At 45.8% G+C, this 27,294-nt stretch overlaps 1 protein-coding gene across 1 annotated transcript in view; it reads left to right on the top strand.

The window, feature by feature from the left end:
- The first annotated feature begins 1,775 nt into the window (after window positions 1-1,775).
- LOC128306551 (uncharacterized) overlaps window positions 1,776-27,294 on the top strand; it is a 42,480-nt gene continuing 16,961 nt past the window's right edge. The window contains exon 1 of the mRNA XM_053044088.1: window positions 1,776-3,357. Within this exon, the coding sequence (XP_052900048.1) occupies window positions 1,776-3,357 (1,582 nt within the window). The remainder of the gene's footprint in view (window positions 3,358-27,294) is intronic.

The following is a 27,294-nucleotide window of genomic DNA, read 5'->3' as shown; positions in this document are numbered from 1 at the left end:
GTCATCCAGCACTACATTTGACAGATGAAAATTATGTTTACAAAATTATCCATAAAATACGCTTAAACACTAACCTTTTCGAGGATTCTTTCTCTTTTTTCGCCATACACCACTTGATAAGGTCCGTTTGTAATTTTCAGCCCATTCATCCATTTCTTCGTCATTTGTTCACACCTGCAGCAGGAACGGTAGCTGTAAAAAATGTACCACAATCCTTCGCTGTAGAAAGTCGTGAACTCTATCGGATAACCGCCAACTCCTACACGCCTGTACAAATCCTTTTTTTTGTGCCAATGGTTCGTTCTCCCCCGTACCATTTTAGCCCACGGTTTTGTTTCTTTTTTGTTTGGTTTTTGGCGCGGGGAACCGCACCGGATCGTTCTCATTAATTTTAGATTAACTTTTTGAGCGTTGATTTTGTTTCGGCTTTCGATTCGATTTGTGTGTGCGCTTCATGCGGTGTGCAGGATAATGGTTTGTACGGCTGTGTGTTTGTGTGTAGACATATGCGGTTAGCGCTCCTGCCTTTCGTTCCATCAATCCATCCTCTCCGGGTGTGTTTTGCAATGTACTGAAAGGAACAACTTCGTACCGAGCCATTTTTCTTTCTCGATGTCTATTGGGTCCCGGATGCTTTTGAGTGATTTTCTCACCTAGCACCAATCCTCTCAACCTCTCTTTCGTGGTGTCTGCAACCGTCCATCAGGTATCAATTTCCAATCGAAGTATATTGGAATAGAAATTTGTTTTTGCTTTCCCCTTTGGGGGAATCACCAAAAAATGCTCCGAAAAGTTCATGACTAGATGAAGAGATGCTTTCATTCGATACTCGAGCGCAGGCTATTCTTCTATTACTGAAAAACGAATGAAAAACCCTCACCGAAAAAAGGTCTCTCAAGCATTAGCATTACAAGTGAGAATTTTTTTCTTCTGACAAATAATCGTAGCAAAAAGATCCCCGGGGGTCACAACCAGACCGAGCGACACAATTAATAGAGGTAATTCAGAAAGTTAAGGTCAATCGGCCGGGAAGCCACAGCATACTGCTTGGGTGGGTTTTTTAAGAGTCGTGGCAGCGCCCAAAAAATTCTAATCAAATGTCAGGTTTTAAGCGAAACATTGGGATCGCCTGCTCTGTGGGAGCGGCTGTCGGCTGTCCACCCGAATCGCGGCGTTTCAAATATCATTTCAATGTTTTCTCGATTAGGTGGAATTTATCTTCCGGTTTTTGCGCGTTCCTTCGAATTGTTTAGCCTTTCAACGGAATTGTTTGGTGCGGGGAGAAAAGAGAACAAAACACACACACACAAAATCAACAATTCTTGATTGCTAAAGCAACAAGACAACGAAGGGCGAGTAAAGTGAATGGAAAAAACCGGCGAGTAAAATCCTCGTGTACCAATTTAACCCTCGCTTGTTGATCCGCCAGGTAATGAACAGTTTTAATTCGATTGCAACCCCCGCAACACGTTGGTGTAAGTCTACCCCGTACTCCGCTGCTTCTACCGTAAGCCATCTTTCATTCATTCATTCGCGTTTACACGGTTTGATGTGTGTCTCCCTAGCCGTCCAGCTCGATTAAAGCTGCCAACATTGATTGACGTGAAATATTAAATAAAGCGATGGCTTTGTGCCATTTCAGTCTGGTGCCGGAATAAATTTGGAAAGTTTGCTGGAAAAAAAAGACAGAAGAATTGGGAGAGATTTCTATCAATATCATTTGACGCTAATACTGATAGGATCTTTTTTCTTTTTTATTTTTCCCATTTTCTAGAATGTATACACAGCCATCGTCTCTGTTGGTGTGGTCATCGTTAGTGTCATCGTCGTCGTTATCGTCGTCACCGTCGAAGGGGAAAGACCAGACTGTGGGCGGATCAGCACAGCAGCATTTATACCAGAATCAACACTATCAAGCCTCTACGGAGCCATCAGCAACAACACCAACGGCCGGAGCATCAACATCTGTCACACTGCTCTCGGTCACCTACGCAACCGGTTCGGCCACATCAGCAACAACGGTGTCCTTTGCAACTGGCAATAGGACGCTGGTGCAAGGTGAACAGTCAATTGAAACGATCGAAACACTACCGTCTGCAGACGGTGCGAAGGTTGCAAACAGCATGTCAACAACTGTTACGAATAACAACAACAACAACAACAACCACAACAACCACACTAACAACAACATTATACCGACCGAGTGTGATAGTAGTGATTCCGCAACCGGTCCGGAACGGGTGGAAGCGAGGGAAGCGGCACCAATACAGGGCGACATGCCACAGGCTGCGACGGAGCTGGCGGCGGTTGCGGAGACGAACGCCGACACAGCAACCGGTAGCTCGCAGTCAGCAACATCACCAGCAGCAGCAACAACAACAGCACCACCACCAACGTATGGTGCCTACACTAACAATACTTTACCGCGGGGGCCTTATCTTCAGTATAAGTATAAAAACATTAGTAGTGTTCCGTGCAACCAGGACAATAACGAACATCAACAACCGCAAACGCAGCAGCTTATACTACACCAGCATCATCATCAACAACTGGCTCAGCAGCATCATCCGCATGCAGCCGCACACCAGCAAACGCAACCGTATCGGCAACAGCACCATCACCATCGCACCCACAACAACCACCAACAACAACAGCTGCAACAGCAGCAACAACAACAACATCATCATCATCATCCGCAACAGCATCAACAACATCACCGTCAGCCGTTGCGCAGCAGTGACGTGCTGGACATGATTTCACGATTTAAACGCACCCACCCGACCAGTGAAGCGGATCAGCAACAGGGTGAGGGAGAAGGGTTAGATGGGGCAATGGGACGCTCAGAGGACTATCAACGTGCGATGCACCGTCATCAGCAGTCGATGGCAAACAAAGACGACCACGGATGGGACAACGGGATAAGCGAACCGAACCAACGCCATCCGGTTGCTGACAGTGGATTTCATCAACAGCAATGGCGCCAGTCACAGCACCTCGAAGCGGATGGCAATGGTGGTGGTGTTTACGCAGGCAAGGGAAGAAACAACCACCAGCGTCATTCCAGCAACGTAACGCAGCAACATCTACCGTACAAGGATAGTGCAACAACCGTTGCGCAACAGCAGCGCCATCACTACCACCATCAACACCACTATCAACACCCATCAACAACGGCAACAGTCGGCCATCAACCGTCGTCGGACGGTGGTGGGGTCGATTACTTTCGCCCAACAACACCGGCCATCGGTAGTGCCGTATCGCTCACGAACGTGATCGGCTTGAAGCGGCCCAGCCAAGCGGAAGGATGGGCTCTGCTCTGTCAGTCGGTGCAAGCGCTGCAGGACCTTTTTCTTGGAGGTAAGTGAATGTTGCACATTAACCCTTGCTATACCCAGATTTGTTGATTTAGAGACCTGACATTTTCTTACTAGGATCAAACTTACTGAACCGAAGTATTAAAAACAAATAGTTTTTAGAAACATAACGTACCTTATTAAGATACAAGCTTAAAACTCTCTATATTTGAGGTTGCGTAACTCATAAAGCTCGTAGAGTTATGCGCCAAGATTTGAAATTAAAAGAGAATAAACATATAAAATAAAATCTACAAAATCTAAAAATTCATCATCTCGAAATCCGCAGACAATCTTTATTGTTTGCAAGTAATCTACTTTAGCCAAATTATATTGTAAATTAGTCATGTCGAATGTTAAAAAAAGGCATAGTTTTTTTTTACTTTAAAGATTTTTGTTATAAATTCAGTTATACATGTGTGGAAGTCTACACATGACGGCCTGAACCGGGCTGTCCGATAATAGTCCGATGGTAGTCCGATGGTAGTCTGATGACAGTCCGATGATCGGGCAGCTCGTTCAGGCAGCCAACGGTAACATTTTTTTTTTGGTAAATCAAAGTAATTTGACTACGTCTACAGTTTATCTTATTAATTTATTATAACGAAAAAAACAATTGCTGTATAGTTATGTTACGTACTGCATTAGCTTCAAACAGTTGCTATACAGGGTTCCGCAACAGCTAAATCTTGTTTGTTTTGGTAAAATTTGTTTTGGTGTTTTTCATTGACAGCTTGTGTTGGCTGCGTTTACAAAGTATGATTGAAAACTTTTGCGATAAGTGAATGGTATATGCTGTCATGCTACAAAGACACTTCTTTGTTCCCAGTGAAGTTCTTTGAAAATTCAGTGAAGTTTTTTTTGTGCTTTACTGTTAATTTTCTCATTTGTCTTATTTATGTTGCGCGATCCATTTAGCTTTTTTTGAGCTTTTATGCTAGTTTATTGTTGATTACAACCTCAAACTTATCGGGCAGAAATATAAATCCTTTTATAAATTGTAGGATAAATAATAACCAACCGTAATACGGGTCTGGTCACCTTTCAAAGCAATTAATTGCTATTAACAGTTGCTAACACTAACACAAATTTCTAATAAATATAGTAACCCGATAAATGTGCGGCAATGCCGAGATGGAACGGTCGCCCACGGATTGTTGCCCACGCATTGCACAACACTCTCCACCTGCTGCAAGCAACCGAAAGGAGAAGGATATCAATTAATTAGCTGGCAGCTAACTTTTGCCCTCGCTACGCCACCGCCAGCGCTGTCAAGCGTTTTAATTGACAACGCAATGAGCTTTAAGCGTGTTTTGCTTTGTCATGCCCTTGCCCCCAATTCCAGGTAATTGATGCGTGTACCGGTGTGTGCCCCGGTACGTTGGGCGCTATTTGCGCACATTGCCGCGCGCCGTACGCCGCGTTGCGATAATGAAGATGGATCTCAGGTGTCGTTATACTTGCGAAACTCCGCACCGGCACACAAGGATCAAGGACAGCGGCACACTTCAAAAACTTGTAATTAAATCAAGTGTAGTCTGCAGCCGTATCTGTTGGGTCTTATTTTTTCTCCCTTGCACTCCCGGGACTCCCGGGACCCGGGAAGCGAAAGCGGCCATCGTGCACCGTGTGGCATCTTCTTTGTAAACCATTAAAACATCGATCATTTGCAAAGCATTTCGCTTTTCGCGTTTGTTCCCCTTTGTGTGGTTGATGTACGAGCAATTGGACCGGGAATGGCATTGCGCCATTAAGCTGACACCTGGGTGTGAGTCGTATCTCTTGGTTGTTTGGGGAATGGAAGGACCAACGCTCTCCGGACGCTTAGGTTGGATTTTCGGTTAGGCACACATCTACGCCTTGTCCCCCGGTTCGCCATCTTCTCTGCTCGCTCTTTTTCTTCCTCTTGGCCCTTGATTGACGAGGAAATGAGAAATTCCAGCCCCCAAATCTTGTCCTCCATCCGGATGTCTAAAAGACCCCTTTTAAGTCCAGACATCCAGACCGTGTCCGCAGTGGGTTGGATGCACCTTAACTCGGTTCACGAAATTTAATTTCTTTTCCCACGAATCTCACGAACAAGAACCCTCTCCCCCACAGTGTCTCTCGAGGCCTTACTCTCGCCATGAGCTTCTTATAAAGTTTTCCACCTTTTTTGTGTTGGTGTGTGTGTGTGTGCGGTCCCATTGGGGGTTTTGTGGTTTAGGATTAGGAGTTGGGTTGAATCAAGTGCTGCACAATAAGCGTTGAGAGATAGAACCGGGAAAAGAGGAGGAAATAAAACGAAGTAGAAAGTGAAAGAGCGATAGTTAGTTTCCGCTATATCATCTTCTCCGTTTTCAACCGCGATTTATTATCACACCCATACACACTCACACACACACACACACTGATAAACTAAGGTAAAGTTGCGAGTGTACCGATGATGGGCCCTTCGGACTAGGCTACCACCCACCTCCCCTCCTCCCCTCCCCTCTCACAACCCCTCCGCCATTGGCACATGTTTCGGACACGATCCAAGCGTGCAAAAAAACTTCTTCTGCCCATTGCTTTTGCTTGGGCCGCGTGCCAAACATTTTCCTTCCCTCCAGCACATTTTGGTCCCGCACATTTTCCGACTTTCCAAACACTGTACCATTTAGCACGTTTTGGGTGTAACGAATCTGAACCGACATGTCCTTCCCCTCCCCCCCCCCCCTCTCCCACTCACATTCTTTTTTTCTCATTGTACCCCCCCTCCCCTCCTCCCCCAGTACGGAATAAAAAGAAAAATCGCTCCACAAAAGTGGAAAAAAACCTACTGGGGGGGGGGGGGGCGCGCTGCTTTTGGGTGAAGCGGCATGATCGAAGCAGATTTTATTTTTTGCATCTCAGATGTACACATTCTCGTGTGTTTTGGGGAGGTGTGTGTGTGTGTATTCCCCACCGGAATTAAAGCGGGACCGCAAGTTTCCATCCGCAATTTTCTGAGTGTGTGTGTGTGTGTGTAAGTCTGAGGGGTTTTTTTTTTGCTTCTTTTTTTGTCGTTGCTTCTGTTTGATTTGTTTTCGGGTGCTGGTGCCTCCATCCATTATTTCTTAAAAAAGCTTGTGTTTTATCTGTTTTCCCACTTCTTTTTATGCATTATGCTCACTTAATTTGCGAACTTTCTCCGTGTTATTGTTTATGTCAACGATATCGCCGTTATCGTTAACTTGTCCGATCGGTAGTTGGGTAAATGCGCTCGGGGAATTTTCGATCTTCGAAAACTCGCAGCACGAGAGAGAGTATCGAAGAAGAGAGAGAGAATAAATGCACCATGTCGTTCTTGCATACGCACTATCAGTAAGGCACAGAACGGTACGGTTTTTTTAGCACCGCTTAAAAAAAGTATTGTCGCCTAGTTATTTTCTTCCTACGTCCGTAGATCTGTTCGCATTGCGAACATTCTAAAAAAACCTATCCCAGTGATAACGATCGTGTCGTGGCCGGTTTAATAATCGAACTCGGGACGAAAATCCGCGATCGTAAAGTGAGTGATTACCGCGTGTTCGCTGCCGAAGCCCGGGATCAACGACCTCACGCCAAAATCGATTGCCTGATTATCGTACAGGACGTAAGCAAGGACCGCGGTTTACTGGCGTATACTGTTAACGCATTAAACAGACAAAGTGAATCGCGAGTGAATCCAGTTTCATCAATTGCACGTTATGGATCCGTCACCCGTCAAGTCGTCCCATGAGGAGGATAAGTGCGGGGAATGCAGCGGAGCGCCTCACGATGATATGGCGCAGTGTGCTGGATGTTACCTCTGGTTTCATTTCGAGTGTGTTGATTTGACCATCGACACAGTAGCAGAAGAATGGCAGTGTCGCGCCTGCCACCCTCCCGAGCAAGACGAAACTCCGGATGCTGACGACGAGGTTAGTGCCATTACGCACGAAATCAACGCCTTAAGGCAGGAGCTGGAAGGTCAACGAAAACTGTTTCGTGAAGAAAAAGAAGCTATGGAGGCGGAAATAAGCAAGCTATATCGCACCAAAGATCGCGCGTGTGAAAAGTGTAATCGTTCGCCGAACGAGAAAATGGTGTCATGTGGCACATGTACAAAATGGTTCCACTTCGAGTGTGTAAATGTAACGGAAGAAATTGAGTGCACAACATGGCGATGCTGCACTTGTCGACCTCCATCGCCCCTAAATACACCATCTTTAAGCGATGAATTAGGCGTCGTTACACGAGAGGTGAAGGCCCTGAAGTTAGAGTTAGCAAATCAACGTGAGGCGTTTCGTGAAGAGCGGCAAGCATTGCAGGTCGAGATTAGCAAAATGTCCCGCTACAATCGAGGTCCTTACGAGCAACAACATAACTCCTTCGATCCTCGGAATGCAGGAGCGCATTCAACAACGCGTCGTTTCTCTACGCTCGATAACGTATGCGAGTTGACCCGCAGCCAGATAGCCGCAAGAAAGGTTGTCACGGGGAAGCTTCCGGTGTTCTCTGGAAACCCAGACGAATGGAGCAACTTTAAGAGCCGTTTCGATACAACGACACGCATGTGTGGGTACACCGACGACGAAAATGTGCTGAGACTGCAGGAGTGCCTGTCCGGACGGGCGCTGAAGATGGTGCAGAGCCGCTTACAAGATGCGGTAAACGTGCACGATGTAATCGACGCATTAGAAAAAGTCTTCGGACGCTCGGAGGTGCTGGTCGACGGTATTCTGCAGCAGATCCGATCAGCTGCTCTACCCAAGATGGAGAAAATGCAGACGCTGATAGACTACGGAGTATCAGTAGAGGAACTGTGTGCCACGATCAAGGCACGCCGTATGGATGAGCAGAACCATAACTCTTCACTAATGAAGGAGCTCGTTGAGCGCCTTCCACCGTGCCTCAAACTAATGTGGGGTATTCATAAAGAAACATACTTAAAAAATCCTTCGTTGCAGGAATACGGTACGTGGATGCGGACGATTACCAACGCGGCTGTTTCTGTTACGCCACCACCACAGCCTCAAGCGAAGAAGAGCGATAACAAGGTCGTAAACGCACACCACGAATCCCGCTCAACCAGAGTACCACCACGAGAAGACTTTGGTTGTTTGATATGCCAAAAGGAGACATGCAAAAGCGGCCCTGATTGTGAGAAGCTTATCGCGTCTACGACAAATGAACGATGGGGTTATGTACGCAGATATCGCATTTGCAGGAGGTGTCTGTGGAGGCACACCGGACGATGCCACATCTCGGCACCATGCGACAAGGATGGATGTTCCTTGTTTCATCACGAACTGCTGCACGGGGAAGCGATTTCCCGAGACTCTGTGGCTACACTTGCCCACGACTGCCGTTCTGAGACATCGTTGTTAAGGTATGTGCCCGTTACCTTGTATGGCCGAGGCAAGAAAGTTAATACTTTCGCACTTCTCGACGAGGGCTCTTCCGTTACGCTAATGGATCACGCCCTACTACAGGAGCTAAACCTCACAGGAACACCCAACCCGATTTGTCTAAGTTTCACCGGTAACCAAAAGAGGGAAGAGTACTTATCTCACACAGTTGCCGTTGGCATCTCAGGCGTGGGCAAGGAAGGAAAGCAATACACGATGCCGAAAGTACACACCGTTGTCAAGCTGGCGCTTCAGAAACAATCGCTGGTATTACCAGAACTTGCTGAAAAGTACAACCACCTGCGAAACGTTAAGGCGCGGAGCTATCGGGGAGCTACTCCAAGGATCTTAATCGGCGTCAACAATTTCTTCCTTACTCGCCCGCTTAAAACAATCGAAGGAACTGCAGAGGAACCGTTTGCTACCAAAACACGTCTCGGCTGGGTGATCTGTGGTCCACACAACCAGCACATGCACCGAAATGTAGAAGGACCAAGCGATGTACATTTGTGCACGTGCACCAAATCCGATAGTGACCTAGAAGCAGCGTTGCGGGAATATTTTACCTCGGAAAACGGTGATACAGTGAACCGGCGAAAGGTCCTGTCGAAGGATGACGAACGAGCGCTTGCGCTACTGGGTGCCCACACAAAGTTTGTCAACGAACGTTACGAAACCGGATTGCTTTGGCGATCGGACAATATTAGCCTGCCAGACAACCGTCACATGGCCGTGCATAGGATGGAGTGCCTAGAAAAACGACTAAGAAAAGATAAGGACCTCGCCATTGTGATCAACAACAAGCTGGAGGACTTCCTTAAAAAAGGGTATGTAAGAAAAATATCGGACGATGAACTGATATCTACTCGTAACTATGCTAGGAAATGGTACCTGCCGATATTCCCAGTGACAAATCCAAACAAGCCTGGGAAAGTCCGTTTGGTGTGGGATGCTGCCGCAGAGGTAAGAGGAATATCCTTAAACGCGAGCTTACTATCCGGACCCGATCTGCTTATACCTCTGCCTACAATTCTGTATCGCTTCCGAGAGTATCGTTTTGCCGTCGCCGCGGATATAAGAGAGATGTACCACCAAGTGTCGATACGCGAAGAAGACCAACATAGTCAACGTTTTCTCTGGAGGTGGGGTGTTACGGAACAGAAGCCAGAAGAATTTGTCATGACCAGAATGACATTCGGAGCCGCAAGCTCACCAACTAGCGCGCAATATGCCAAAAATCTGAATGCCGATCGATTCATAGATGAGTTTCCCCAAGCCGTCAGGTGTATAAAAGAACAGCACTATGTGGACGATTTGCTGATTAGTATTGAAAGCGAGGATGAGGCGATAAAATTAGCAACAGAGGTGCGCTATATCCATGCGCAGGGCGGTTTCCAGCTTCACAATTGGCTTTCTAATTCAAACAAGGTTGCAGCAAAATTCTCGGGAAACGAGTTACAGCAGCGCGATTTCCATATAGACCCCTTGTCTCACGTGCAGAAGGTACTCGGAATGTGGTGGGATCAGCAGACAGATACCTTCAGCTTCAAGCTACTACCCAAACGAGACGGAGACATCCTGAATGGAGAAAGCGTGCCGACCAAGCGACAAATTCTTCGCGCACTCATGAGTATATACGATGCCCTGGGACTAATCGCTGGTTTTCTCTTATATTTGAAGGCTATTCTGCAAGAAGTGTGGCGATCTGGCACAGGATGGGATGAAGAAATCCAGCATGATGCATATAAAAAATGGAAACTGTGGCTTACAGGTCTACCCGTTGTGCAACAAATCGCTATTCCTCGTTGTTATCGTCGAAACATACAACTCGAAAATACTGTAATACAGCTACATGTATTCGTGGACGCCGGGCAAGATGGGTATGCGGCTGTAGCTTATCTTCGGTTTCAGCAGGGCGAGGACACTGAGATATCGCTTGTAGGCGGCAAAGCAAAGGTAGCTCCTATCAAATATATGTCTATTCCGCGAATGGAACTTCAAGCGGCAGTCGTAGGATCCCGTCTAGTTACGACTATACTACAAGCGCATGACCAACCTATAACACAACGATTTTTGTGGACAGATTCCAGAGATGTTATGTGTTGGATAAATTCCGATCACCGAAAATATAGCATCTTCGTAGGCCACCGAGTAGGAGAAATCCTGGACAACACTGACGTCGAAGAATGGCGATGGATTCCGACGAAACTAAACGTTGCGGACGAGTGCACTAAGTGGACCAATTTTCGTCAACATCTAAGTTCAAGTGAGTGGTTTTCTGGTCCAGATTTCCTTAAAAGGCCGCAGCAGGAATGGCCAACAGCGGAAACTAATAGTTTTGAAACAGATGAAGAAGCACGAAAGTGCGTAGCACTACACCAAGTCAGCGAGCAGTTCATCGTTTTTGAACGTTTTTCAAGCTGGAGAAGACTCCTCCGAGCGGTGGGATACGCATGGCGTTTTATACACAACGCAAGGAACCCTACCACGCGACACGAAGGAGCACTCACATCTCTCGAACTGCAACTATCTGAACGAACCATCCTGAAAGCTGTACAAGAACGAGACTACCCCGAAGAATACAAACAGCTTAGTGAAGCGCAGACGACGAAGACATCAGTACGCATCAAACGAAGCAGTCTTTTATATAAGCGAAGCCCGTATATTGATGAAGAAGGACTATTGCGGGTTAAAGGGAGAATAGACGCGTGCCCCTTTATTGGTTCGGACATAAAAAGGCCAATAATACTCCCTAAATCCGGTATAGTGGTAGATCTAATTATAGACGATTACCATCGAAAACTGCGCCACGGAAATCATGAAACGGTTTTAAACGAAGTTAGAGCCAAGTTCGACATTCCGGCCCTACGCAGAGCCTGCCGTCGTGTGAAAAATAATTGCCGTTTTTGTCGGATCAGAGAGTCTAAATCCTACGCTCCCATGATGAGTCAACTTCCACCAGCTCGATTAGCCGTGCACATGAGACCCTTTTCATTCACCGGGATCGACTATTTCGGTCCACTGTTCGTCACGACGGGTCGTGGAAGGACAGAAAAGAGATGGGGTGTACTGTTTACTTGCATGACAATCCGAGCAGTACACATAGAAGTAGCTCATGCCCTTTCAACAGACTCGTGCATCTTGGCGTTAAGAAACTTCATGGCTCGAAGGGGCACACCGAACGAGATTATCAGTGATAATGGCACAAACTTCGTTGGAGCCAACAGAGAACTGTTAGAAGCCGCCAAAAGAATCGACACAGGAAGACTGATGGAAGAAATCAACATCCCGAACACCAAGTGGAATTTCAATCCGCCATCCGCCCCGCATTTTGGTGGTGCGTGGGAGAGAATGATACGAACTGTTAAAAGAACCCTCGAAAAAATGCCATTTCAACGACTCCCGACTGACGCGCTGCTGAACTCCATGCTCATCGAAGCTGAAAGCATAGTTAACATGCGCCCTCTGACGCATGTCCCTGTTGACAGAGATGAAGACGCACCGCTAACCCCAAACCATTTTCTTTTAGGGTCATCCTCCGGTGTAAAACCTCTGCTTCCCCTTGATGACCGGTCTGCAACGTTACGCAACACATGGGCAACATCTCAAGTATACTCCAATATCCTGTGGACAAAGTGGCTAAAGGAATATTTGCCCACACTCACGAAGCGAACAAAATGGTTTGAACCCGCTCCACCTATCAAAATAGGCGATCTGGTGTTAATAGTTGATGAAAATAACCCGCGAAACTGCTGGCCACGAGGAAGAGTAGTCGAAACGGTGAAATCAAAGGACGAAATAGTACGGCGAGTAGTGATTCAGACCGCTAAAGGTACACGGCTCGAGCGACCGGTTGTGAAAGTAGTAGTTTTAGAAGTCGGACAAGAAGGAAGCACCACAGCTGTGTAGCTGTCGCACGGGGGGGAGTGTCAACGATATCGCCGTTATCGTTAACTTGTCCGATCGGTAGTTGGGTAAATGCGCTCGGGGAATTTTCGATCTTCGAAAACTCGCAGCACGAGAGAGAGTATCGAAGAAGAGAGAGAGAATAAATGCACCATGTCGTTCTTGCATACGCACTATCAGTAAGGCACAGAACGGTACGGTTTTTTAGCACCGCTTAAAAAAAGTATTGTCGCCTAGTTATTTTCTTCCTACGTCCGTAGATCTGTTCGCATTGCGAACAGTTTATGTTGTTGTTGTTGTTGTTGTGTTTTTTTTTTGTTGCTTCATTGTTCGGTTTCACATTTTAGTTGTGTTATTTGCCATTTTGCCGGTTGCCGCGGTGTGTTAACGTCTTTAGCGTCGTCTGCAGGCCCGCGCGGATTTCGCTGTTACGGTGTAGCCTGCATCGGACAAGCGAAAATATTACATAATAGATTAAAGCTGGCAAAAATTATCTCACCACTCGTCGTGTTCACTCGATTTGTATGTTTTTTTTCTCGCTCATGTCCGCCCTAGAATTGGCTCGAGATGGTGAAATTTCACCTAATGATGATGCCACCTTTTTTTCTGTTTAGGGAGGGAGGAATACGAACAAATTGGGCTGTTTGTTCGCCATTTATTCGGGAGTGTGTGTGTGTGTGTGTGTGTGTGTATGTCTGCTTGTGGTTAGTCTGGCCCTTTGCTTTTTCCCCCCATCCCTCCCTTTTTCCCCATCCTACCTTCTATTTCTGTTGCTTATTTCTAAAAACGACGGGAAATTACGGCTGGAAGTGGGGTGTCCATAAAGCATGACCACTCGAGCGGTTAATGGGCCTTTCCAGTTTGCTGTTTAACCTGCCCCTGTTTCACATTTCGTGCTTTATTTTATTTTATTTTATGTTTTATTTTTTTTTTGTTGTATCATTTAGTGAGGCTGTTTGTTCCATTTCTTTCTGCTGGCAAACTGCCGGCTCTCGCTTGGGCCGAAACCGACACACCGGGTGGGGATGAAAGCGAGATAAACGCAGACCATTTAAATGAAGCAATGAGCAGTGGCAGTGAAGCATCCTTTTTCCTGCTTTACCCGCCTCATGTGTCCAGCCCTTTTTTTTTTTTGTTGCGCTTGGCAATACGATCACAAAGTCGGTTTAAGTTTCTTCTATATTTACGGGCACCAAAAAACCCATCTCTTCCTGCTTTCGTTTGTCACTCTCTTCTTTATCTCCTCTACACCACTTAGAGAACTCTTTGTGTGTTTACCTTTCAGAAAATGGAATCCGTGGATTGGATTCGGTTGGTTTGCGACTTGCGCTAAGCTGCCGCCGCTTAAACCGCGTCTTAATAATCCTTACCCCTGCATGGTCACCGTCACCTGTTGCAATAACCCCAGAAGGAAGCGTCTGCTTTCTTTGCTCGACTTTTTTCCCCCCCTTCTTGAACGAAGAAATAGAATTCCGGTTGTTTGATCTTGTCGAATTGCCGTATCCCGGCATTTTGGAACGAGAGAGTCAAAATAAGGAAAGGCGAGTGCGAAGGGCGAGGGGTTGGGCTGTGTTATTATTTGTTCTTGTCCCTTACCCCGAATTGAAATCGAATTATGCGTAAACTCGCCAGTGACGGGGGTGAAGTTTCGCTGTGGCTACTTTCGTAAACCACCGGGCGTCTCCATCGGTGCAATCGAAACGTACCGGGCGCCTCCATCGCACCGATTGCGTGTTACTACCACGGTTTCAATTTCCTGCAGCGCCGCTTTGAAATAGAAACTACATCCCCGGCCTCTTGGGCCACCCTTTCCACCCTTTGCGATTAATTTCCCCCCTTTCCCTTCGGTTCCCACGAGAAACTCTGCAGGGAATGGAGGGTCGGAACGCCGAACCCCGTCGTTGAGGTTAAACGGTTACAAAGGTTGTAACTGGCTCGTTCGAGTGGGAATGTCAAAGATCACGCAATACCAATCACGGTTACATGGTGCGTGCCAACACGCCACGTACGCGTTAAGTACCGGGTTAACTAGGTACCTTTTGTCCATCCACTTCCGCAGGACCTGCCCTGTAAATAAACGGATACCCTTTGTGAAGCAAACACTTCGCTGTGTTACGAAGATCATTCGTTGGCTGCAAGCAGATGAAGGCAGTAGGAAAAGGGAACGCGGAAAAAATAATAAACACTACACGTGTGACAGTAGTGATACGTCTTGTACATGCGAAGTGTTTCCATTTTGTGGCGGATGAATAATGCCAAACCACACGGTTTTGCGGTCCTTTTGCGAAATATGGTTGCGTCATGATGATCCTTAATTCCTAAGAATTCTTTTTCCCCCTCTCTCTCTTTCTCATCATCTCGTTTCAATTTTAATGTTTCAGTAAATCTTCAAATCAAATAAATCTCCTCTACTAAAAACACACTGTACGGCCATTTTGTCACGTGTGCTGCTGTGAGACACCTTTGGTGGACCGTTGGGGCCTGTGGCCGGTTTTTTGGGGGCCGGACGAATGTGTTTGCTTAGGGTCGGACAGAAAATTGTTCTTCGGTTGCCATTAATGGAGGCGAAATGGCGAGGAAGAGGGGGAGGGGGGTAGGGTGAAAACCCGGCTGAACCCACCGAGAGCTTACAATTACAAATTCCACCAGCAAAACACACGCAGACACGCGAAAGTGCACCGTTAGATCACCGAGCACGGTTAATCGAAAAATAAACCACTACACTCGCCTGCTCGCCTTAATCTCGCCTGCTCGCCTTAATCTCGCCTTGTTCTCCGGCTGTGCCATCCACGAAGGACACTGGATCTGAAGGTTCATTAATCATATCCGCCACTGTTTACTGAAGAGGGGGGGGGGCCGGAGACCGTGTTCCGCCCCCCAAACATGGTGCGTGTTTCGACTTTAAGATGGTGATGTATAGCCGAAAAATGTAATTATATCTCACCGTGCCCAGCGTTTATATTTTTAATTTATTTATTTTTCACTTTCCGATGGTTTCTTCTTCCCGTTTTGATTGCAAGTTACTAAATCGTGTACATACACCGATAGATGTAGCAACAACAACAACAAAAAAAACAGGGCGATGAAGCAGTTGCGGTAGAAATGCGACACGAACAACTCCTCCTGTGTGTGTGTGTGCTGCTTTGTGATTGTTTTGTTTGTCTGTTCGCTTCACTGTGTTTTATCGCTTCTTCTTCTTCTTCTTCTTCTAATATTTTGTCCAGATTTGCTGACCGGCGGAAACATTATGCCAGGCAGGGAAGAAAAAGCAGAAACAAGTCCGCCCGTTTTGGGTTTTGGGCGAGTTTCGGTTCTGGTCGATGATAAAGCAGGGCCTGCTAGCAAGCATAACTCACAATACTCAACCTCAACAAGGTTCTCCGGTTTGCTTCTCGCTCGCATACTTCCCCGTACTGCCTTGCAATCGGCGTTTGTGAATCCTCAATCCGTACGGAAAGCTAAATTCCCAGAAGCTGAATATTTTATCCGCAGATTTTCCGCTACCCCACTCGTGGTTTGCCTTTCCGCATCCTTGTCGGTGTGTTTTTGCAGCAAATTGAATCCGAAGACGGTCGGCGAAGAAGCATCGCTTTCATCTTAGCAGCACCACAGCTCCGCACCGACGGCTAATCGATTGCAATCGCTTACCGCAAACGTACAGAAGCAATACCGCAGCTACAGGGCGCTCAGCGATAGAGAAGGTCGTGATCCAGGCGCTACCAATTTATAACGTAACGCTAAAACCGTTCATATACCATCGCTAGTGTGTGTAGGCGGACCTTATTTCTTTCATTTTCCACCGTGGCGCACAATTTTTAATGAGCATCGTGTGCAATGAGCAATTACCATCCTGACTTACCAAAGTGTTGTCCTTCATTACTGTCAACTAGTGTGCCGGGACAAGAAAGTAATAAAAAAGCTACATTTGTAACGGGGGTTGCATAACTTCGGGCGTTTTAAAAAAGGAAGGCCCTTGCTGTGCTTGTTAGTGCCAGCAAATGTGCTATGTTCGTTACCGGTGTGATGCATTCGGGACGTAGTTTTCCATCGGAATCTACCAAGGAAACCCAATTTTGATAGTAGTGCTGTTGCTTCCGGCAAAAACGTCTCACGCTCCATGTTTTGCTGTTTGTCCGGGTGTGGTGCAGCAGTGTATTTGAGTGAAGAGCAATTGCATGCGGGTCACAATAATGATGAACGATGCGCGCTTGGTACATTTGTTCGTAACCGATAGCAGGAAGAGTGTTTCGTTTGTGGAAGAAGCAAAAAAACCCGAGGGAGAAATGGAGCGATACATGAACCAGCTCGTCCTCCCACCCTATTCAATCTTGTATCCCACTGTGCGGGGCAGAAAATTATGCTTCCCTCGCCCATGGTAACCCACGGTTAGGGGGCTGAGAATGAACGATCCGGCAATGTTTCAGTGACAAGTCGCGCCCTATCGAACCCGGGAAAGCGTCGTCTGCAGGCCCGCGCGGATTTCGCTGTTACGGTGTAGCCTGCATCGGACAAGCGAAAATATTACATAATAGATTAAAGCTGGCAAAAATTATCTCACCACTCGTCGTGTTCACTCGATTTGTATGTTTTTTTTCTCGCTCATGTCCGCCCTAGAATTGGCTCGAGATGGTGAAATTTCACCTAATGATGATGCCACCTTTTTTTCTGTTTAGGGAGGGAGGAATACGAACAAATTGGGCTGTTTGTTCGCCATTTATTCGGGAGTGTGTGTGTGTGTGTGTGTGTGTGTATGTCTGCTTGTGGTTAGTCTGGCCCTTTGCTTTTTCCCCCCATCCCTCCCTTTTTCCCCATCCTACCTTCTATTTCTGTTGCTTATTTCTAAAAACGACGGGAAATTACGGCTGGAAGTGGGGTGTCCATAAAGCATGACCACTCGAGCGGTTAATGGGCCTTTCCAGTTTGCTGTTTAACCTGCCCCTGTTTCACATTTCGTGCTTTATTTTATTTTATTTTATGTTTTATTTTTTTTTTGTTGTATCATTTAGTGAGGCTGTTTGTTCCATTTCTTTCTGCTGGCAAACTGCCGGCTCTCGCTTGGGCCGAAACCGACACACCGGGTGGGGATGAAAGCGAGATAAACGCAGACCATTTAAATGAAGCAATGAGCAGTGGCAGTGAAGCATCCTTTTTCCTGCTTTACCCGCCTCATGTGTCCAGCCCTTTTTTTTTTTTGTTGCGCTTGGCAATACGATCACAAAGTCGGTTTAAGTTTCTTCTATATTTACGGGCACCAAAAAACCCATCTCTTCCTGCTTTCGTTTGTCACTCTCTTCTTTATCTCCTCTACACCACTTAGAGAACTCTTTGTGTGTTTACCTTTCAGAAAATGGAATCCGTGGATTGGATTCGGTTGGTTTGCGACTTGCGCTAAGCTGCCGCCGCTTAAACCGCGTCTTAATAATCCTTACCCCTGCATGGTCACCGTCACCTGTTGCAATAACCCCAGAAGGAAGCGTCTGCTTTCTTTGCTCGACTTTTTTCCCCCCCTTCTTGAACGAAGAAATAGAATTCCGGTTGTTTGATCTTGTCGAATTGCCGTATCCCGGCATTTTGGAACGAGAGAGTCAAAATAAGGAAAGGCGAGTGCGAAGGGCGAGGGGTTGGGCTGTGTTATTATTTGTTCTTGTCCCTTACCCCGAATTGAAATCGAATTATGCGTAAACTCGCCAGTGACGGGGGTGAAGTTTCGCTGTGGCTACTTTCGTAAACCACCGGGCGTCTCCATCGGTGCAATCGAAACGTACCGGGCGCCTCCATCGCACCGATTGCGTGTTACTACCACGGTTTCAATTTCCTGCAGCGCCGCTTTGAAATAGAAACTACATCCCCGGCCTCTTGGGCCACCCTTTCCACCCTTTGCGATTAATTTCCCCCCTTTCCCTTCGGTTCCCACGAGAAACTCTGCAGGGAATGGAGGGTCGGAACGCCGAACCCCGTCGTTGAGGTTAAACGGTTACAAAGGTTGTAACTGGCTCGTTCGAGTGGGAATGTCAAAGATCACGCAATACCAATCACGGTTACATGGTGCGTGCCAACACGCCACGTACGCGTTAAGTACCGGGTTAACTAGGTACCTTTTGTCCATCCACTTCCGCAGGACCTGCCCTGTAAATAAACGGATACCCTTTGTGAAGCAAACACTTCGCTGTGTTACGAAGATCATTCGTTGGCTGCAAGCAGATGAAGGCAGTAGGAAAAGGGAACGCGGAAAAAATAATAAACACTACACGTGTGACAGTAGTGATACGTCTTGTACATGCGAAGTGTTTCCATTTTGTGGCGGATGAATAATGCCAAACCACACGGTTTTGCGGTCCTTTTGCGAAATATGGTTGCGTCATGATGATCCTTAATTCCTAAGAATTCTTTTTCCCCCTCTCTCTCTTTCTCATCATCTCGTTTCAATTTTAATGTTTCAGTAAATCTTCAAATCAAATAAATCTCCTCTACTAAAAACACACTGTACGGCCATTTTGTCACGTGTGCTGCTGTGAGACACCTTTGGTGGACCGTTGGGGCCTGTGGCCGGTTTTTTGGGGGCCGGACGAATGTGTTTGCTTAGGGTCGGACAGAAAATTGTTCTTCGGTTGCCATTAATGGAGGCGAAATGGCGAGGAAGAGGGGGAGGGGGGTAGGGTGAAAACCCGGCTGAACCCACCGAGAGCTTACAATTACAAATTCCACCAGCAAAACACACGCAGACACGCGAAAGTGCACCGTTAGATCACCGAGCACGGTTAATCGAAAAATAAACCACTACACTCGCCTGCTCGCCTTAATCTCGCCTGCTCGCCTTAATCTCGCCTTGTTCTCCGGCTGTGCCATCCACGAAGGACACTGGATCTGAAGGTTCATTAATCATATCCGCCACTGTTTACTGAAGAGGGGGGGGGGCCGGAGACCGTGTTCCGCCCCCCAAACATGGTGCGTGTTTCGACTTTAAGATGGTGATGTATAGCCGAAAAATGTAATTATATCTCACCGTGCCCAGCGTTTATATTTTTAATTTATTTATTTTTCACTTTCCGATGGTTTCTTCTTCCCGTTTTGATTGCAAGTTACTAAATCGTGTACATACACCGATAGATGTAGCAACAACAACAACAAAAAAAACAGGGCGATGAAGCAGTTGCGGTAGAAATGCGACACGAACAACTCCTCCTGTGTGTGTGTGTGCTGCTTTGTGATTGTTTTGTTTGTCTGTTCGCTTCACTGTGTTTTATCGCTTCTTCTTCTTCTTCTTCTTCTAATATTTTGTCCAGATTTGCTGACCGGCGGAAACATTATGCCAGGCAGGGAAGAAAAAGCAGAAACAAGTCCGCCCGTTTTGGGTTTTGGGCGAGTTTCGGTTCTGGTCGATGATAAAGCAGGGCCTGCTAGCAAGCATAACTCACAATACTCAACCTCAACAAGGTTCTCCGGTTTGCTTCTCGCTCGCATACTTCCCCGTACTGCCTTGCAATCGGCGTTTGTGAATCCTCAATCCGTACGGAAAGCTAAATTCCCAGAAGCTGAATATTTTATCCGCAGATTTTCCGCTACCCCACTCGTGGTTTGCCTTTCCGCATCCTTGTCGGTGTGTTTTTGCAGCAAATTGAATCCGAAGACGGTCGGCGAAGAAGCATCGCTTTCATCTTAGCAGCACCACAGCTCCGCACCGACGGCTAATCGATTGCAATCGCTTACCGCAAACGTACAGAAGCAATACCGCAGCTACAGGGCGCTCAGCGATAGAGAAGGTCGTGATCCAGGCGCTACCAATTTATAACGTAACGCTAAAACCGTTCATATACCATCGCTAGTGTGTGTAGGCGGACCTTATTTCTTTCATTTTCCACCGTGGCGCACAATTTTTAATGAGCATCGTGTGCAATGAGCAATTACCATCCTGACTTACCAAAGTGTTGTCCTTCATTACTGTCAACTAGTGTGCCGGGACAAGAAAGTAATAAAAAAGCTACATTTGTAACGGGGGTTGCATAACTTCGGGCGTTTTAAAAAAGGAAGGCCCTTGCTGTGCTTGTTAGTGCCAGCAAATGTGCTATGTTCGTTACCGGTGTGATGCATTCGGGACGTAGTTTTCCATCGGAATCTACCAAGGAAACCCAATTTTGATAGTAGTGCTGTTGCTTCCGGCAAAAACGTCTCACGCTCCATGTTTTGCTGTTTGTCCGGGTGTGGTGCAGCAGTGTATTTGAGTGAAGAGCAATTGCATGCGGGTCACAATAATGATGAACGATGCGCGCTTGGTACATTTGTTCGTAACCGATAGCAGGAAGAGTGTTTCGTTTGTGGAAGAAGCAAAAAAACCCGAGGGAGAAATGGAGCGATACATGAACCAGCTCGTCCTCCCACCCTATTCAATCTTGTATCCCACTGTGCGGGGCAGAAAATTATGCTTCCCTCGCCCATGGTAACCCACGGTTAGGGGGCTGAGAATGAACGATCCGGCAATGTTTCAGTGACAAGTCGCGCCCTATCGAACCCGGGAAAACAATCATTCTTCGACGCCGCTGGTGCCGGGGCCCGTTATCGACGCCGTTGTCAAGCTCATCGTCTAACGTCGGCACTAAATTGCACCCGAGAGTGACGCAAATAGGTAGCGCTTTGCTAGAGTGTCTTGCTTTCTTAACATGCAAAAATGTTCACAAAGAAAACACAGGAAGAAAGAGCGAGAATGTGATAAAATATAGGAAACAAGGAGCCCAAGCAACTTGGGTTCGAATCCTTCAAACCCATCCATTATGATGCAACTCTTCTGCTGGTTTGTCCTTGGGGAACTTCCTTATTAGTAAAAGGAAAATAATATGTTAGCGATAGCGTTTTAGCTTGGTGGATTGCATAGCCCAAGTAACTGTTTCAAATCTGCTTGACGAAGCTCGAAAAGAAAACTTATTGTGTATTTAAATGATCATCTTTGCAACATTATTGGAAAAAATTGTGGTATTTTCTTTCAAAATGATTAAGAATTTACAGAAATAGTGGAACAAAAAGAATGTTTCAGAATTCTACAATCTTAGTTTCAACTTTCCGAGGGATATCAATAAGATTGTTTGACAGATGAGGCTTAAACTTAGCTTAAACTGAAGCCATTAAGCTTGAACTCCAATTTGATTCAATTTCAGGTCTCAATATAGATAGAGACATGATTAAAAATTCGCAAGCAGTAAGAATCTAATAAAATCAACGTGTATGTTAGATTTAATGGTCATTCTAGTAAAGAATGCTCTAAAAAAACCTATAATGGAATATGTTTCTTGGGTGCTACATAAGCATCGCATTCGCCTTAAAGTATGCAATCCGCCCAACAAACTGTGTTTAAAATTTATCTATTGAAGAGGTTTTTCCTGTATTCTATATCTTTTCGACATTTTTTTCTCTGTGTTATTATTCTTCCATCATCATTTTCGAACAAACAGCAACTGTACGGCGCACAACTAGCGAAAGGAATGACGCATTCGGGTTTTTATTTCCTTTTGCAGCCACCAATGAAATGTAATGCAAACGCGCCAAAACAAGAAAAAAAAAGCAAACACCGTTAACGGGGCAACACGGAGCTATATAGCGGGGTATATTAAATCAACGGCTTGAATTGTTTGTACAGCGCAACGAGCGCCGCAACGACGCAACGCCGAAGCGAACGTGCAAATCAAACAATTCGGTTTTGTTATTTGACGAACACAACAAGCCCCGAGCCGAGGACCCGGCGCACACGGTATTGGCGCATAAATGCGTTGGCCTCATTTCCCCCCAAACCCAACCCCTTTTCCGGCTCGCACCCTTTCCCTTTCCAACCCCATTCTTAAACATTTCTTTTCCCCGCAGTTCAGTTTCCAATCCTTCCATCCTTGGAAAAATGTCAACCCACGTCCACCAAGCGCACGGCCTGGATGGTGCATCACTATCTCTTTGGTGCGTCCACCCCATTTCCTCTTCCCCCTCCAAACCCCCCCCCCCTCCTCCTTCTCGAAGGTGGTGGAGCAAACGTTGAGAAGGGGGGATCGTGAAAAGGGGTGGAAATAAAATGGGGAAAAGTCTTTTTCCCGGGTTGCATCCTTTTGCGGTTCAATTCACGCTTGTCAGCATTCGCCTGCTGGCGCAACACTGAAGTGACGCGGTTTTTCCATCCCCCCGGCTTCCCCTCACTCTCCCCATTTGTACTTCCTTACTGTGCATCATTGTTTCGGCGAAGCCTTTTTTTTTTGCTTTGCTCGCCCCGTTGCGGGGTTGAAGAGACCATTGGAAGCAAACGAGTGTTGCACAACGCGCAAAAAAGGCACAACGGACGTGCATCGGGCCTGGCGCAAGGACGCGAACGTGCACTCCAAGGACGACGTTCGCCGACGACGCGCGATGCGGTGTGTGTGTCCCTCAATCATTTTCTCCAAAGGCTGCAAAAGCGTGCACACAACAATAGTTTCAGGCAGCATTTTTTTTTACGCTGATTGTGATTTCGTGACATGGAGGGTTAGATGGGTAAGGGGGGGAGGGGGGAGGGGGGAAGGAGAAGGGGAAGGGGGAGGGGGTGCAAGGAAGAAGATGAAGTATACTACTCGCTGTCACTGGCAGCAGTTACCAATTTGACGCGTAACGCTTGACGGCAGGGTTACATTTAGGAGGGTTACGGAATTCAAAATGGAGAAAAAGATACATGAAAATATGATTCCACCATCGCAACAAACAAAAAAAAATGGGGTGATAAGGTGGGTGGTGCAGAAGGGAGAGTTTGCACCCTTTCCGCTCTGTTGCAAATTATTTTCCAAAAAAAAAGACACACACACACATACGGAGCCCCCAAAATTGAAGCGCTAAATTACACATGTTGTGTGAAGGGTGTATGGTTTTCCACCCCCACCCCCAACCCCCACTATACCTCGTGACTGAATGACGTGTGTGTGTGTAGATGATTTGATTATTTATTTCCCATTCTGTGTGTGTGTGTGTGTTTTTCTTTTTTTTTCTGACTCCATTTTTAACAACCCCAATGGCAACGATGCAACAGTTGAAATTTGCCCATCAAGAAATTTCAACCCCCAACCTCCCTCACGCGGAAAAGTACGTTTTCCTTCCCTTTGCTTTGGTTCCACATTTTTCGATTGTTCGAAGTAATTTCAATCTTTCATTCGTTTACGTATGCAAAAAGCACGTGAGAAGATTTTGTTTTTTTTCGTGTGAAGGTGGAAGTACCAAAGGTACTCCTGGTACAGGATATGCCCTAGGTACTATTAAAACACTCACCGTATAGACGCGCACACACACACATACGTATACAGTGAGATACGCTTTCCCTAGACGGTGCTACCAGAGCAACAAATATTCATTATGTTAATCAAGAGGTAGCAGCCGCAACATTATCATCACAAGCAGCATTGCGTGCAGAATGAAGGCTCGGGGCAAACATTTACCAGGAAAATCAAGCACTGTGCGGGGGTGGAAAAACGTGTGGTAGGGTCGCGAGTAGGGGGTGGTGGAGGGGGAGAACGAATTTAACGAACTTTACCGTGTCTATTGTTAAACAATGAAAGCAGCAGGAAACAGAATTATAATCCCAACCCCTCGCCAAACTCCCCCCCCCCACCAACCCCCATCCCATTCCCCACCTTCCTCCTTACCACTTATCCGGATATTGGCCTTCCGCTACCATGCATTGCCCACCTGTGCGATGTGAGTTTCCTTTTTTTTCTACTCCACAACACAGGAGGGTGAGTGTGGGAGAGAGAAAAAGAGAGAGAGAGATCGAGAGAAAGAATGAAATAAAGATGACACCCAGAACGAAAGAGACAAGGTGGCCAATAATCGGGGGGGTTTTTTTCGTTACGAGACAGCAGCAGAACAAAACCCAGAAAACCGAAGCAAATAAAGTTTGCGCTCAAGATTTTCCACTTATTTGCCTTTTGATTCATTCCCTCACCCCCCCTTTTTGCGCCTTCCTTCCCATGTACAACTCTTCCCCATTTTTCCTGTCTCGAATTATCGTACGATTTCATCTTCGGAAGGGAAAATGTGGAACAAGTGAAAAGCAAACGCGTAGAACGACTTTTCATTTTCATTTCTTTCTACTCTCGTCATACAAATACACACACACACACACACACAAAATGTCAGGATAAATAATAATATTTGTTACACGTCTCCTCTCAAAGCTCTAACGCTCTCACTCTGCCGTCCATTTTCTGTCTCTCTCTCTCTCTGTCACACACGCAACGAGCTTTTGTTTTCCCGCGTGCCATTCGATCGGTCTTAGGTGTTCATTTATCTTCTTTGTGATTCTCCTACCTCCCTCCCCCTCCCCTCCCCTCCCCTCCCCCTTCCACACGAAGAGCGCACGAAGACGGAGTTAAAAAGCTCGGGGATTAAATGGAAGAAAATATCCCAAGTGCCTTATTTGCTTACGGGCTTTTCTTCCATCTTGTCGATGGTGGCGAAGCTTTCCGCTTGGTTTTTGTACCGTTTGTTACAAATCTGCTGCTTCTGCGTTGCGTTTTACTCCGTTGTCCTTCTGCATCACGGCTGCAAACTTTCTACGAAAGCACAAATTTCAGGGAAAAAGGCCCAACTTTTCCATTTCTTCTCCACCTGCAGCAACAATAACGCAAAAGCAAAATTTTATTTTCGTTGCTATTTTGTAACTTCAATTTTAGCGTTTTGCGCAAGCAAAGATTCGATTGGCGTGATTCGTTTTCCCGCAAAGACCAGTGCAGATGCCAAAAGTTTATCACATTGCGTTGATTCACATTTCCCGGTACTTCTTTCTGCAACAAAAAGAAGGAATGTTCCTGCAGCAAACCAATGTCTTAAAGTATTTATTGCTAAAACCGATGACGCACGGCAAAAAAAAAACAAGGAAAGCCCAATTGCATTGCGGGTCTTAAACCTCAAATGTTTGTGCAGTGGAGGAGGTTTTTTCTTCTTTTCTTCCTTTGGCAGGTAGCGGGAAGATAAGATCAAACGATTTCCTTCTACCAAATTCACCATCCCCTGCTTAATTCTTTCTCTTCCACGCTTTTCCTTTCTGCTGGAACGTTCCGTATTGTGGGGGAAGATTAAGATGAAAATCTGAGCCGTTTGCCGATTCGTGGTGCCTCCTCCCCCTTCGCCGCCCACCTGCTTCAGCCAAAAAACAACAAAAAAAGCTAAACAGATTGAGCATTGAAGGTACATTCCACGAACACCACACATCCTCGACGGACGCAACGAGGAGAGCCTGCGCCGGTTCTAACAAGCTCATTAAGGTTCGTCGCTTGTGTCCGCCGGGGCGAACTCTCGCTAATTAATTCAATTAATTAACGTCAAGCGCAGTTTGCCCCGGTGAACCTGTACCCGTGTCCGCTAATCCCACTTCTCATCCCCACCCCTACGAGAAAATACCAATACGCGAACTTACCGCACGCGGCTCAGGCGAGAAAATCAAGCTAAAGATCGTACAGTACAGTGCATTCACTACTACGCACAGTACGACACACAAATTTAACGTTAGACATCCACTGAGAAATAGTAGCGAAGCAACAAGTACAGAGGAATATTCAGTGACGTCATGTTTTGTTTTGGGTGTTATATTTATTTGATTTAAATCGAGTTTTTGAGTATGTCAAAATTAAATTTATTGTCGAAGTTCTTAATAAAATGGAGCTCATTAATTAATTTAATTATTGTTTGTTCCTTTTTGGTTATACTAATATTGTTAAGAAAAAAATATTGTTTTGTTGTTTGGTCCATTCACTTACAGGGTGTTACAACAAATCGATAAATAACATTTCATTTTAAATTTGCTCATTGATAGAAGCTGCGTCATGAAACCGGAAAAATGTGGTGTCATAATACGATTGATCGTCGATTCCATTTAGACATTATTGATGCTAAAAATGAATTTCCACCGATGACCGATGATAAGACGAAAATGTCGAAAAAAGCACAGATATAATCGAACTTGATCAACCTATTAATAGTTGTTGCATTGTTCAGAGACGAAAAATCGAGAAACAAAACCAAAGTTACTGAGTAAAACCAGAAATAACAGCCAGGAAGCATCTTTTCCTTATTTGGTGGGACCAAACAAAAATTAGTTATTATGAGTTGCTTCATAAAAAAAAAATTTAGAACTTTAGACGAGTTGGAATAAATTAGTGGTAGGATATATTATTAAAAAAAATTGTAATAATATATTATCAAAAATTATTTTAAAAAATATTCCATTATTCAATGTATTTAGTTACCGCATCATTTTTCTTCAATTACTATTTTATTATTGGTCAGTATATCTCTATTCGACGGAGCTGGGCACAATTTTGTAGATGAAGGTGTCATGATAAGAATTCAATTTCTTCAATTTCGACTTTTTCGAAAGCTGGGTGGGCCATTATCACTTGAATAAAGTGCCCCATTTCTAGATGAACCAAGCCTTAATATCAAAGAGACATTTTTATTAGGGACGTTCGACCATTAAAGAACTTGGGAATATATGAAAAAACATAATTTGGTAATGCAAAAAAAAAAGCCAAACACAGTCGAACGTGTACGTATGCGAGTATAGCAACCTCGGTTGTATTAATTATGATTAAGCCTCTCAACGACGTAATCTGTAACGTCCTTCACTGGTCACTGTGGCCGACGTTGTTGATGGAGCTGTATGCGTGCACCGATAA

The sequence above is a fragment of the Anopheles moucheti genome, chromosome X, assembly GCF_943734755.1.
Source record: "Anopheles moucheti chromosome X, idAnoMoucSN_F20_07, whole genome shotgun sequence".
NCBI lineage: Eukaryota > Metazoa > Arthropoda > Insecta > Diptera > Culicidae > Anopheles > Anopheles moucheti.
Note: the sequence above shows the minus strand (reverse complement) of the source record. Positions and strands in the feature narration are given on the sequence as shown.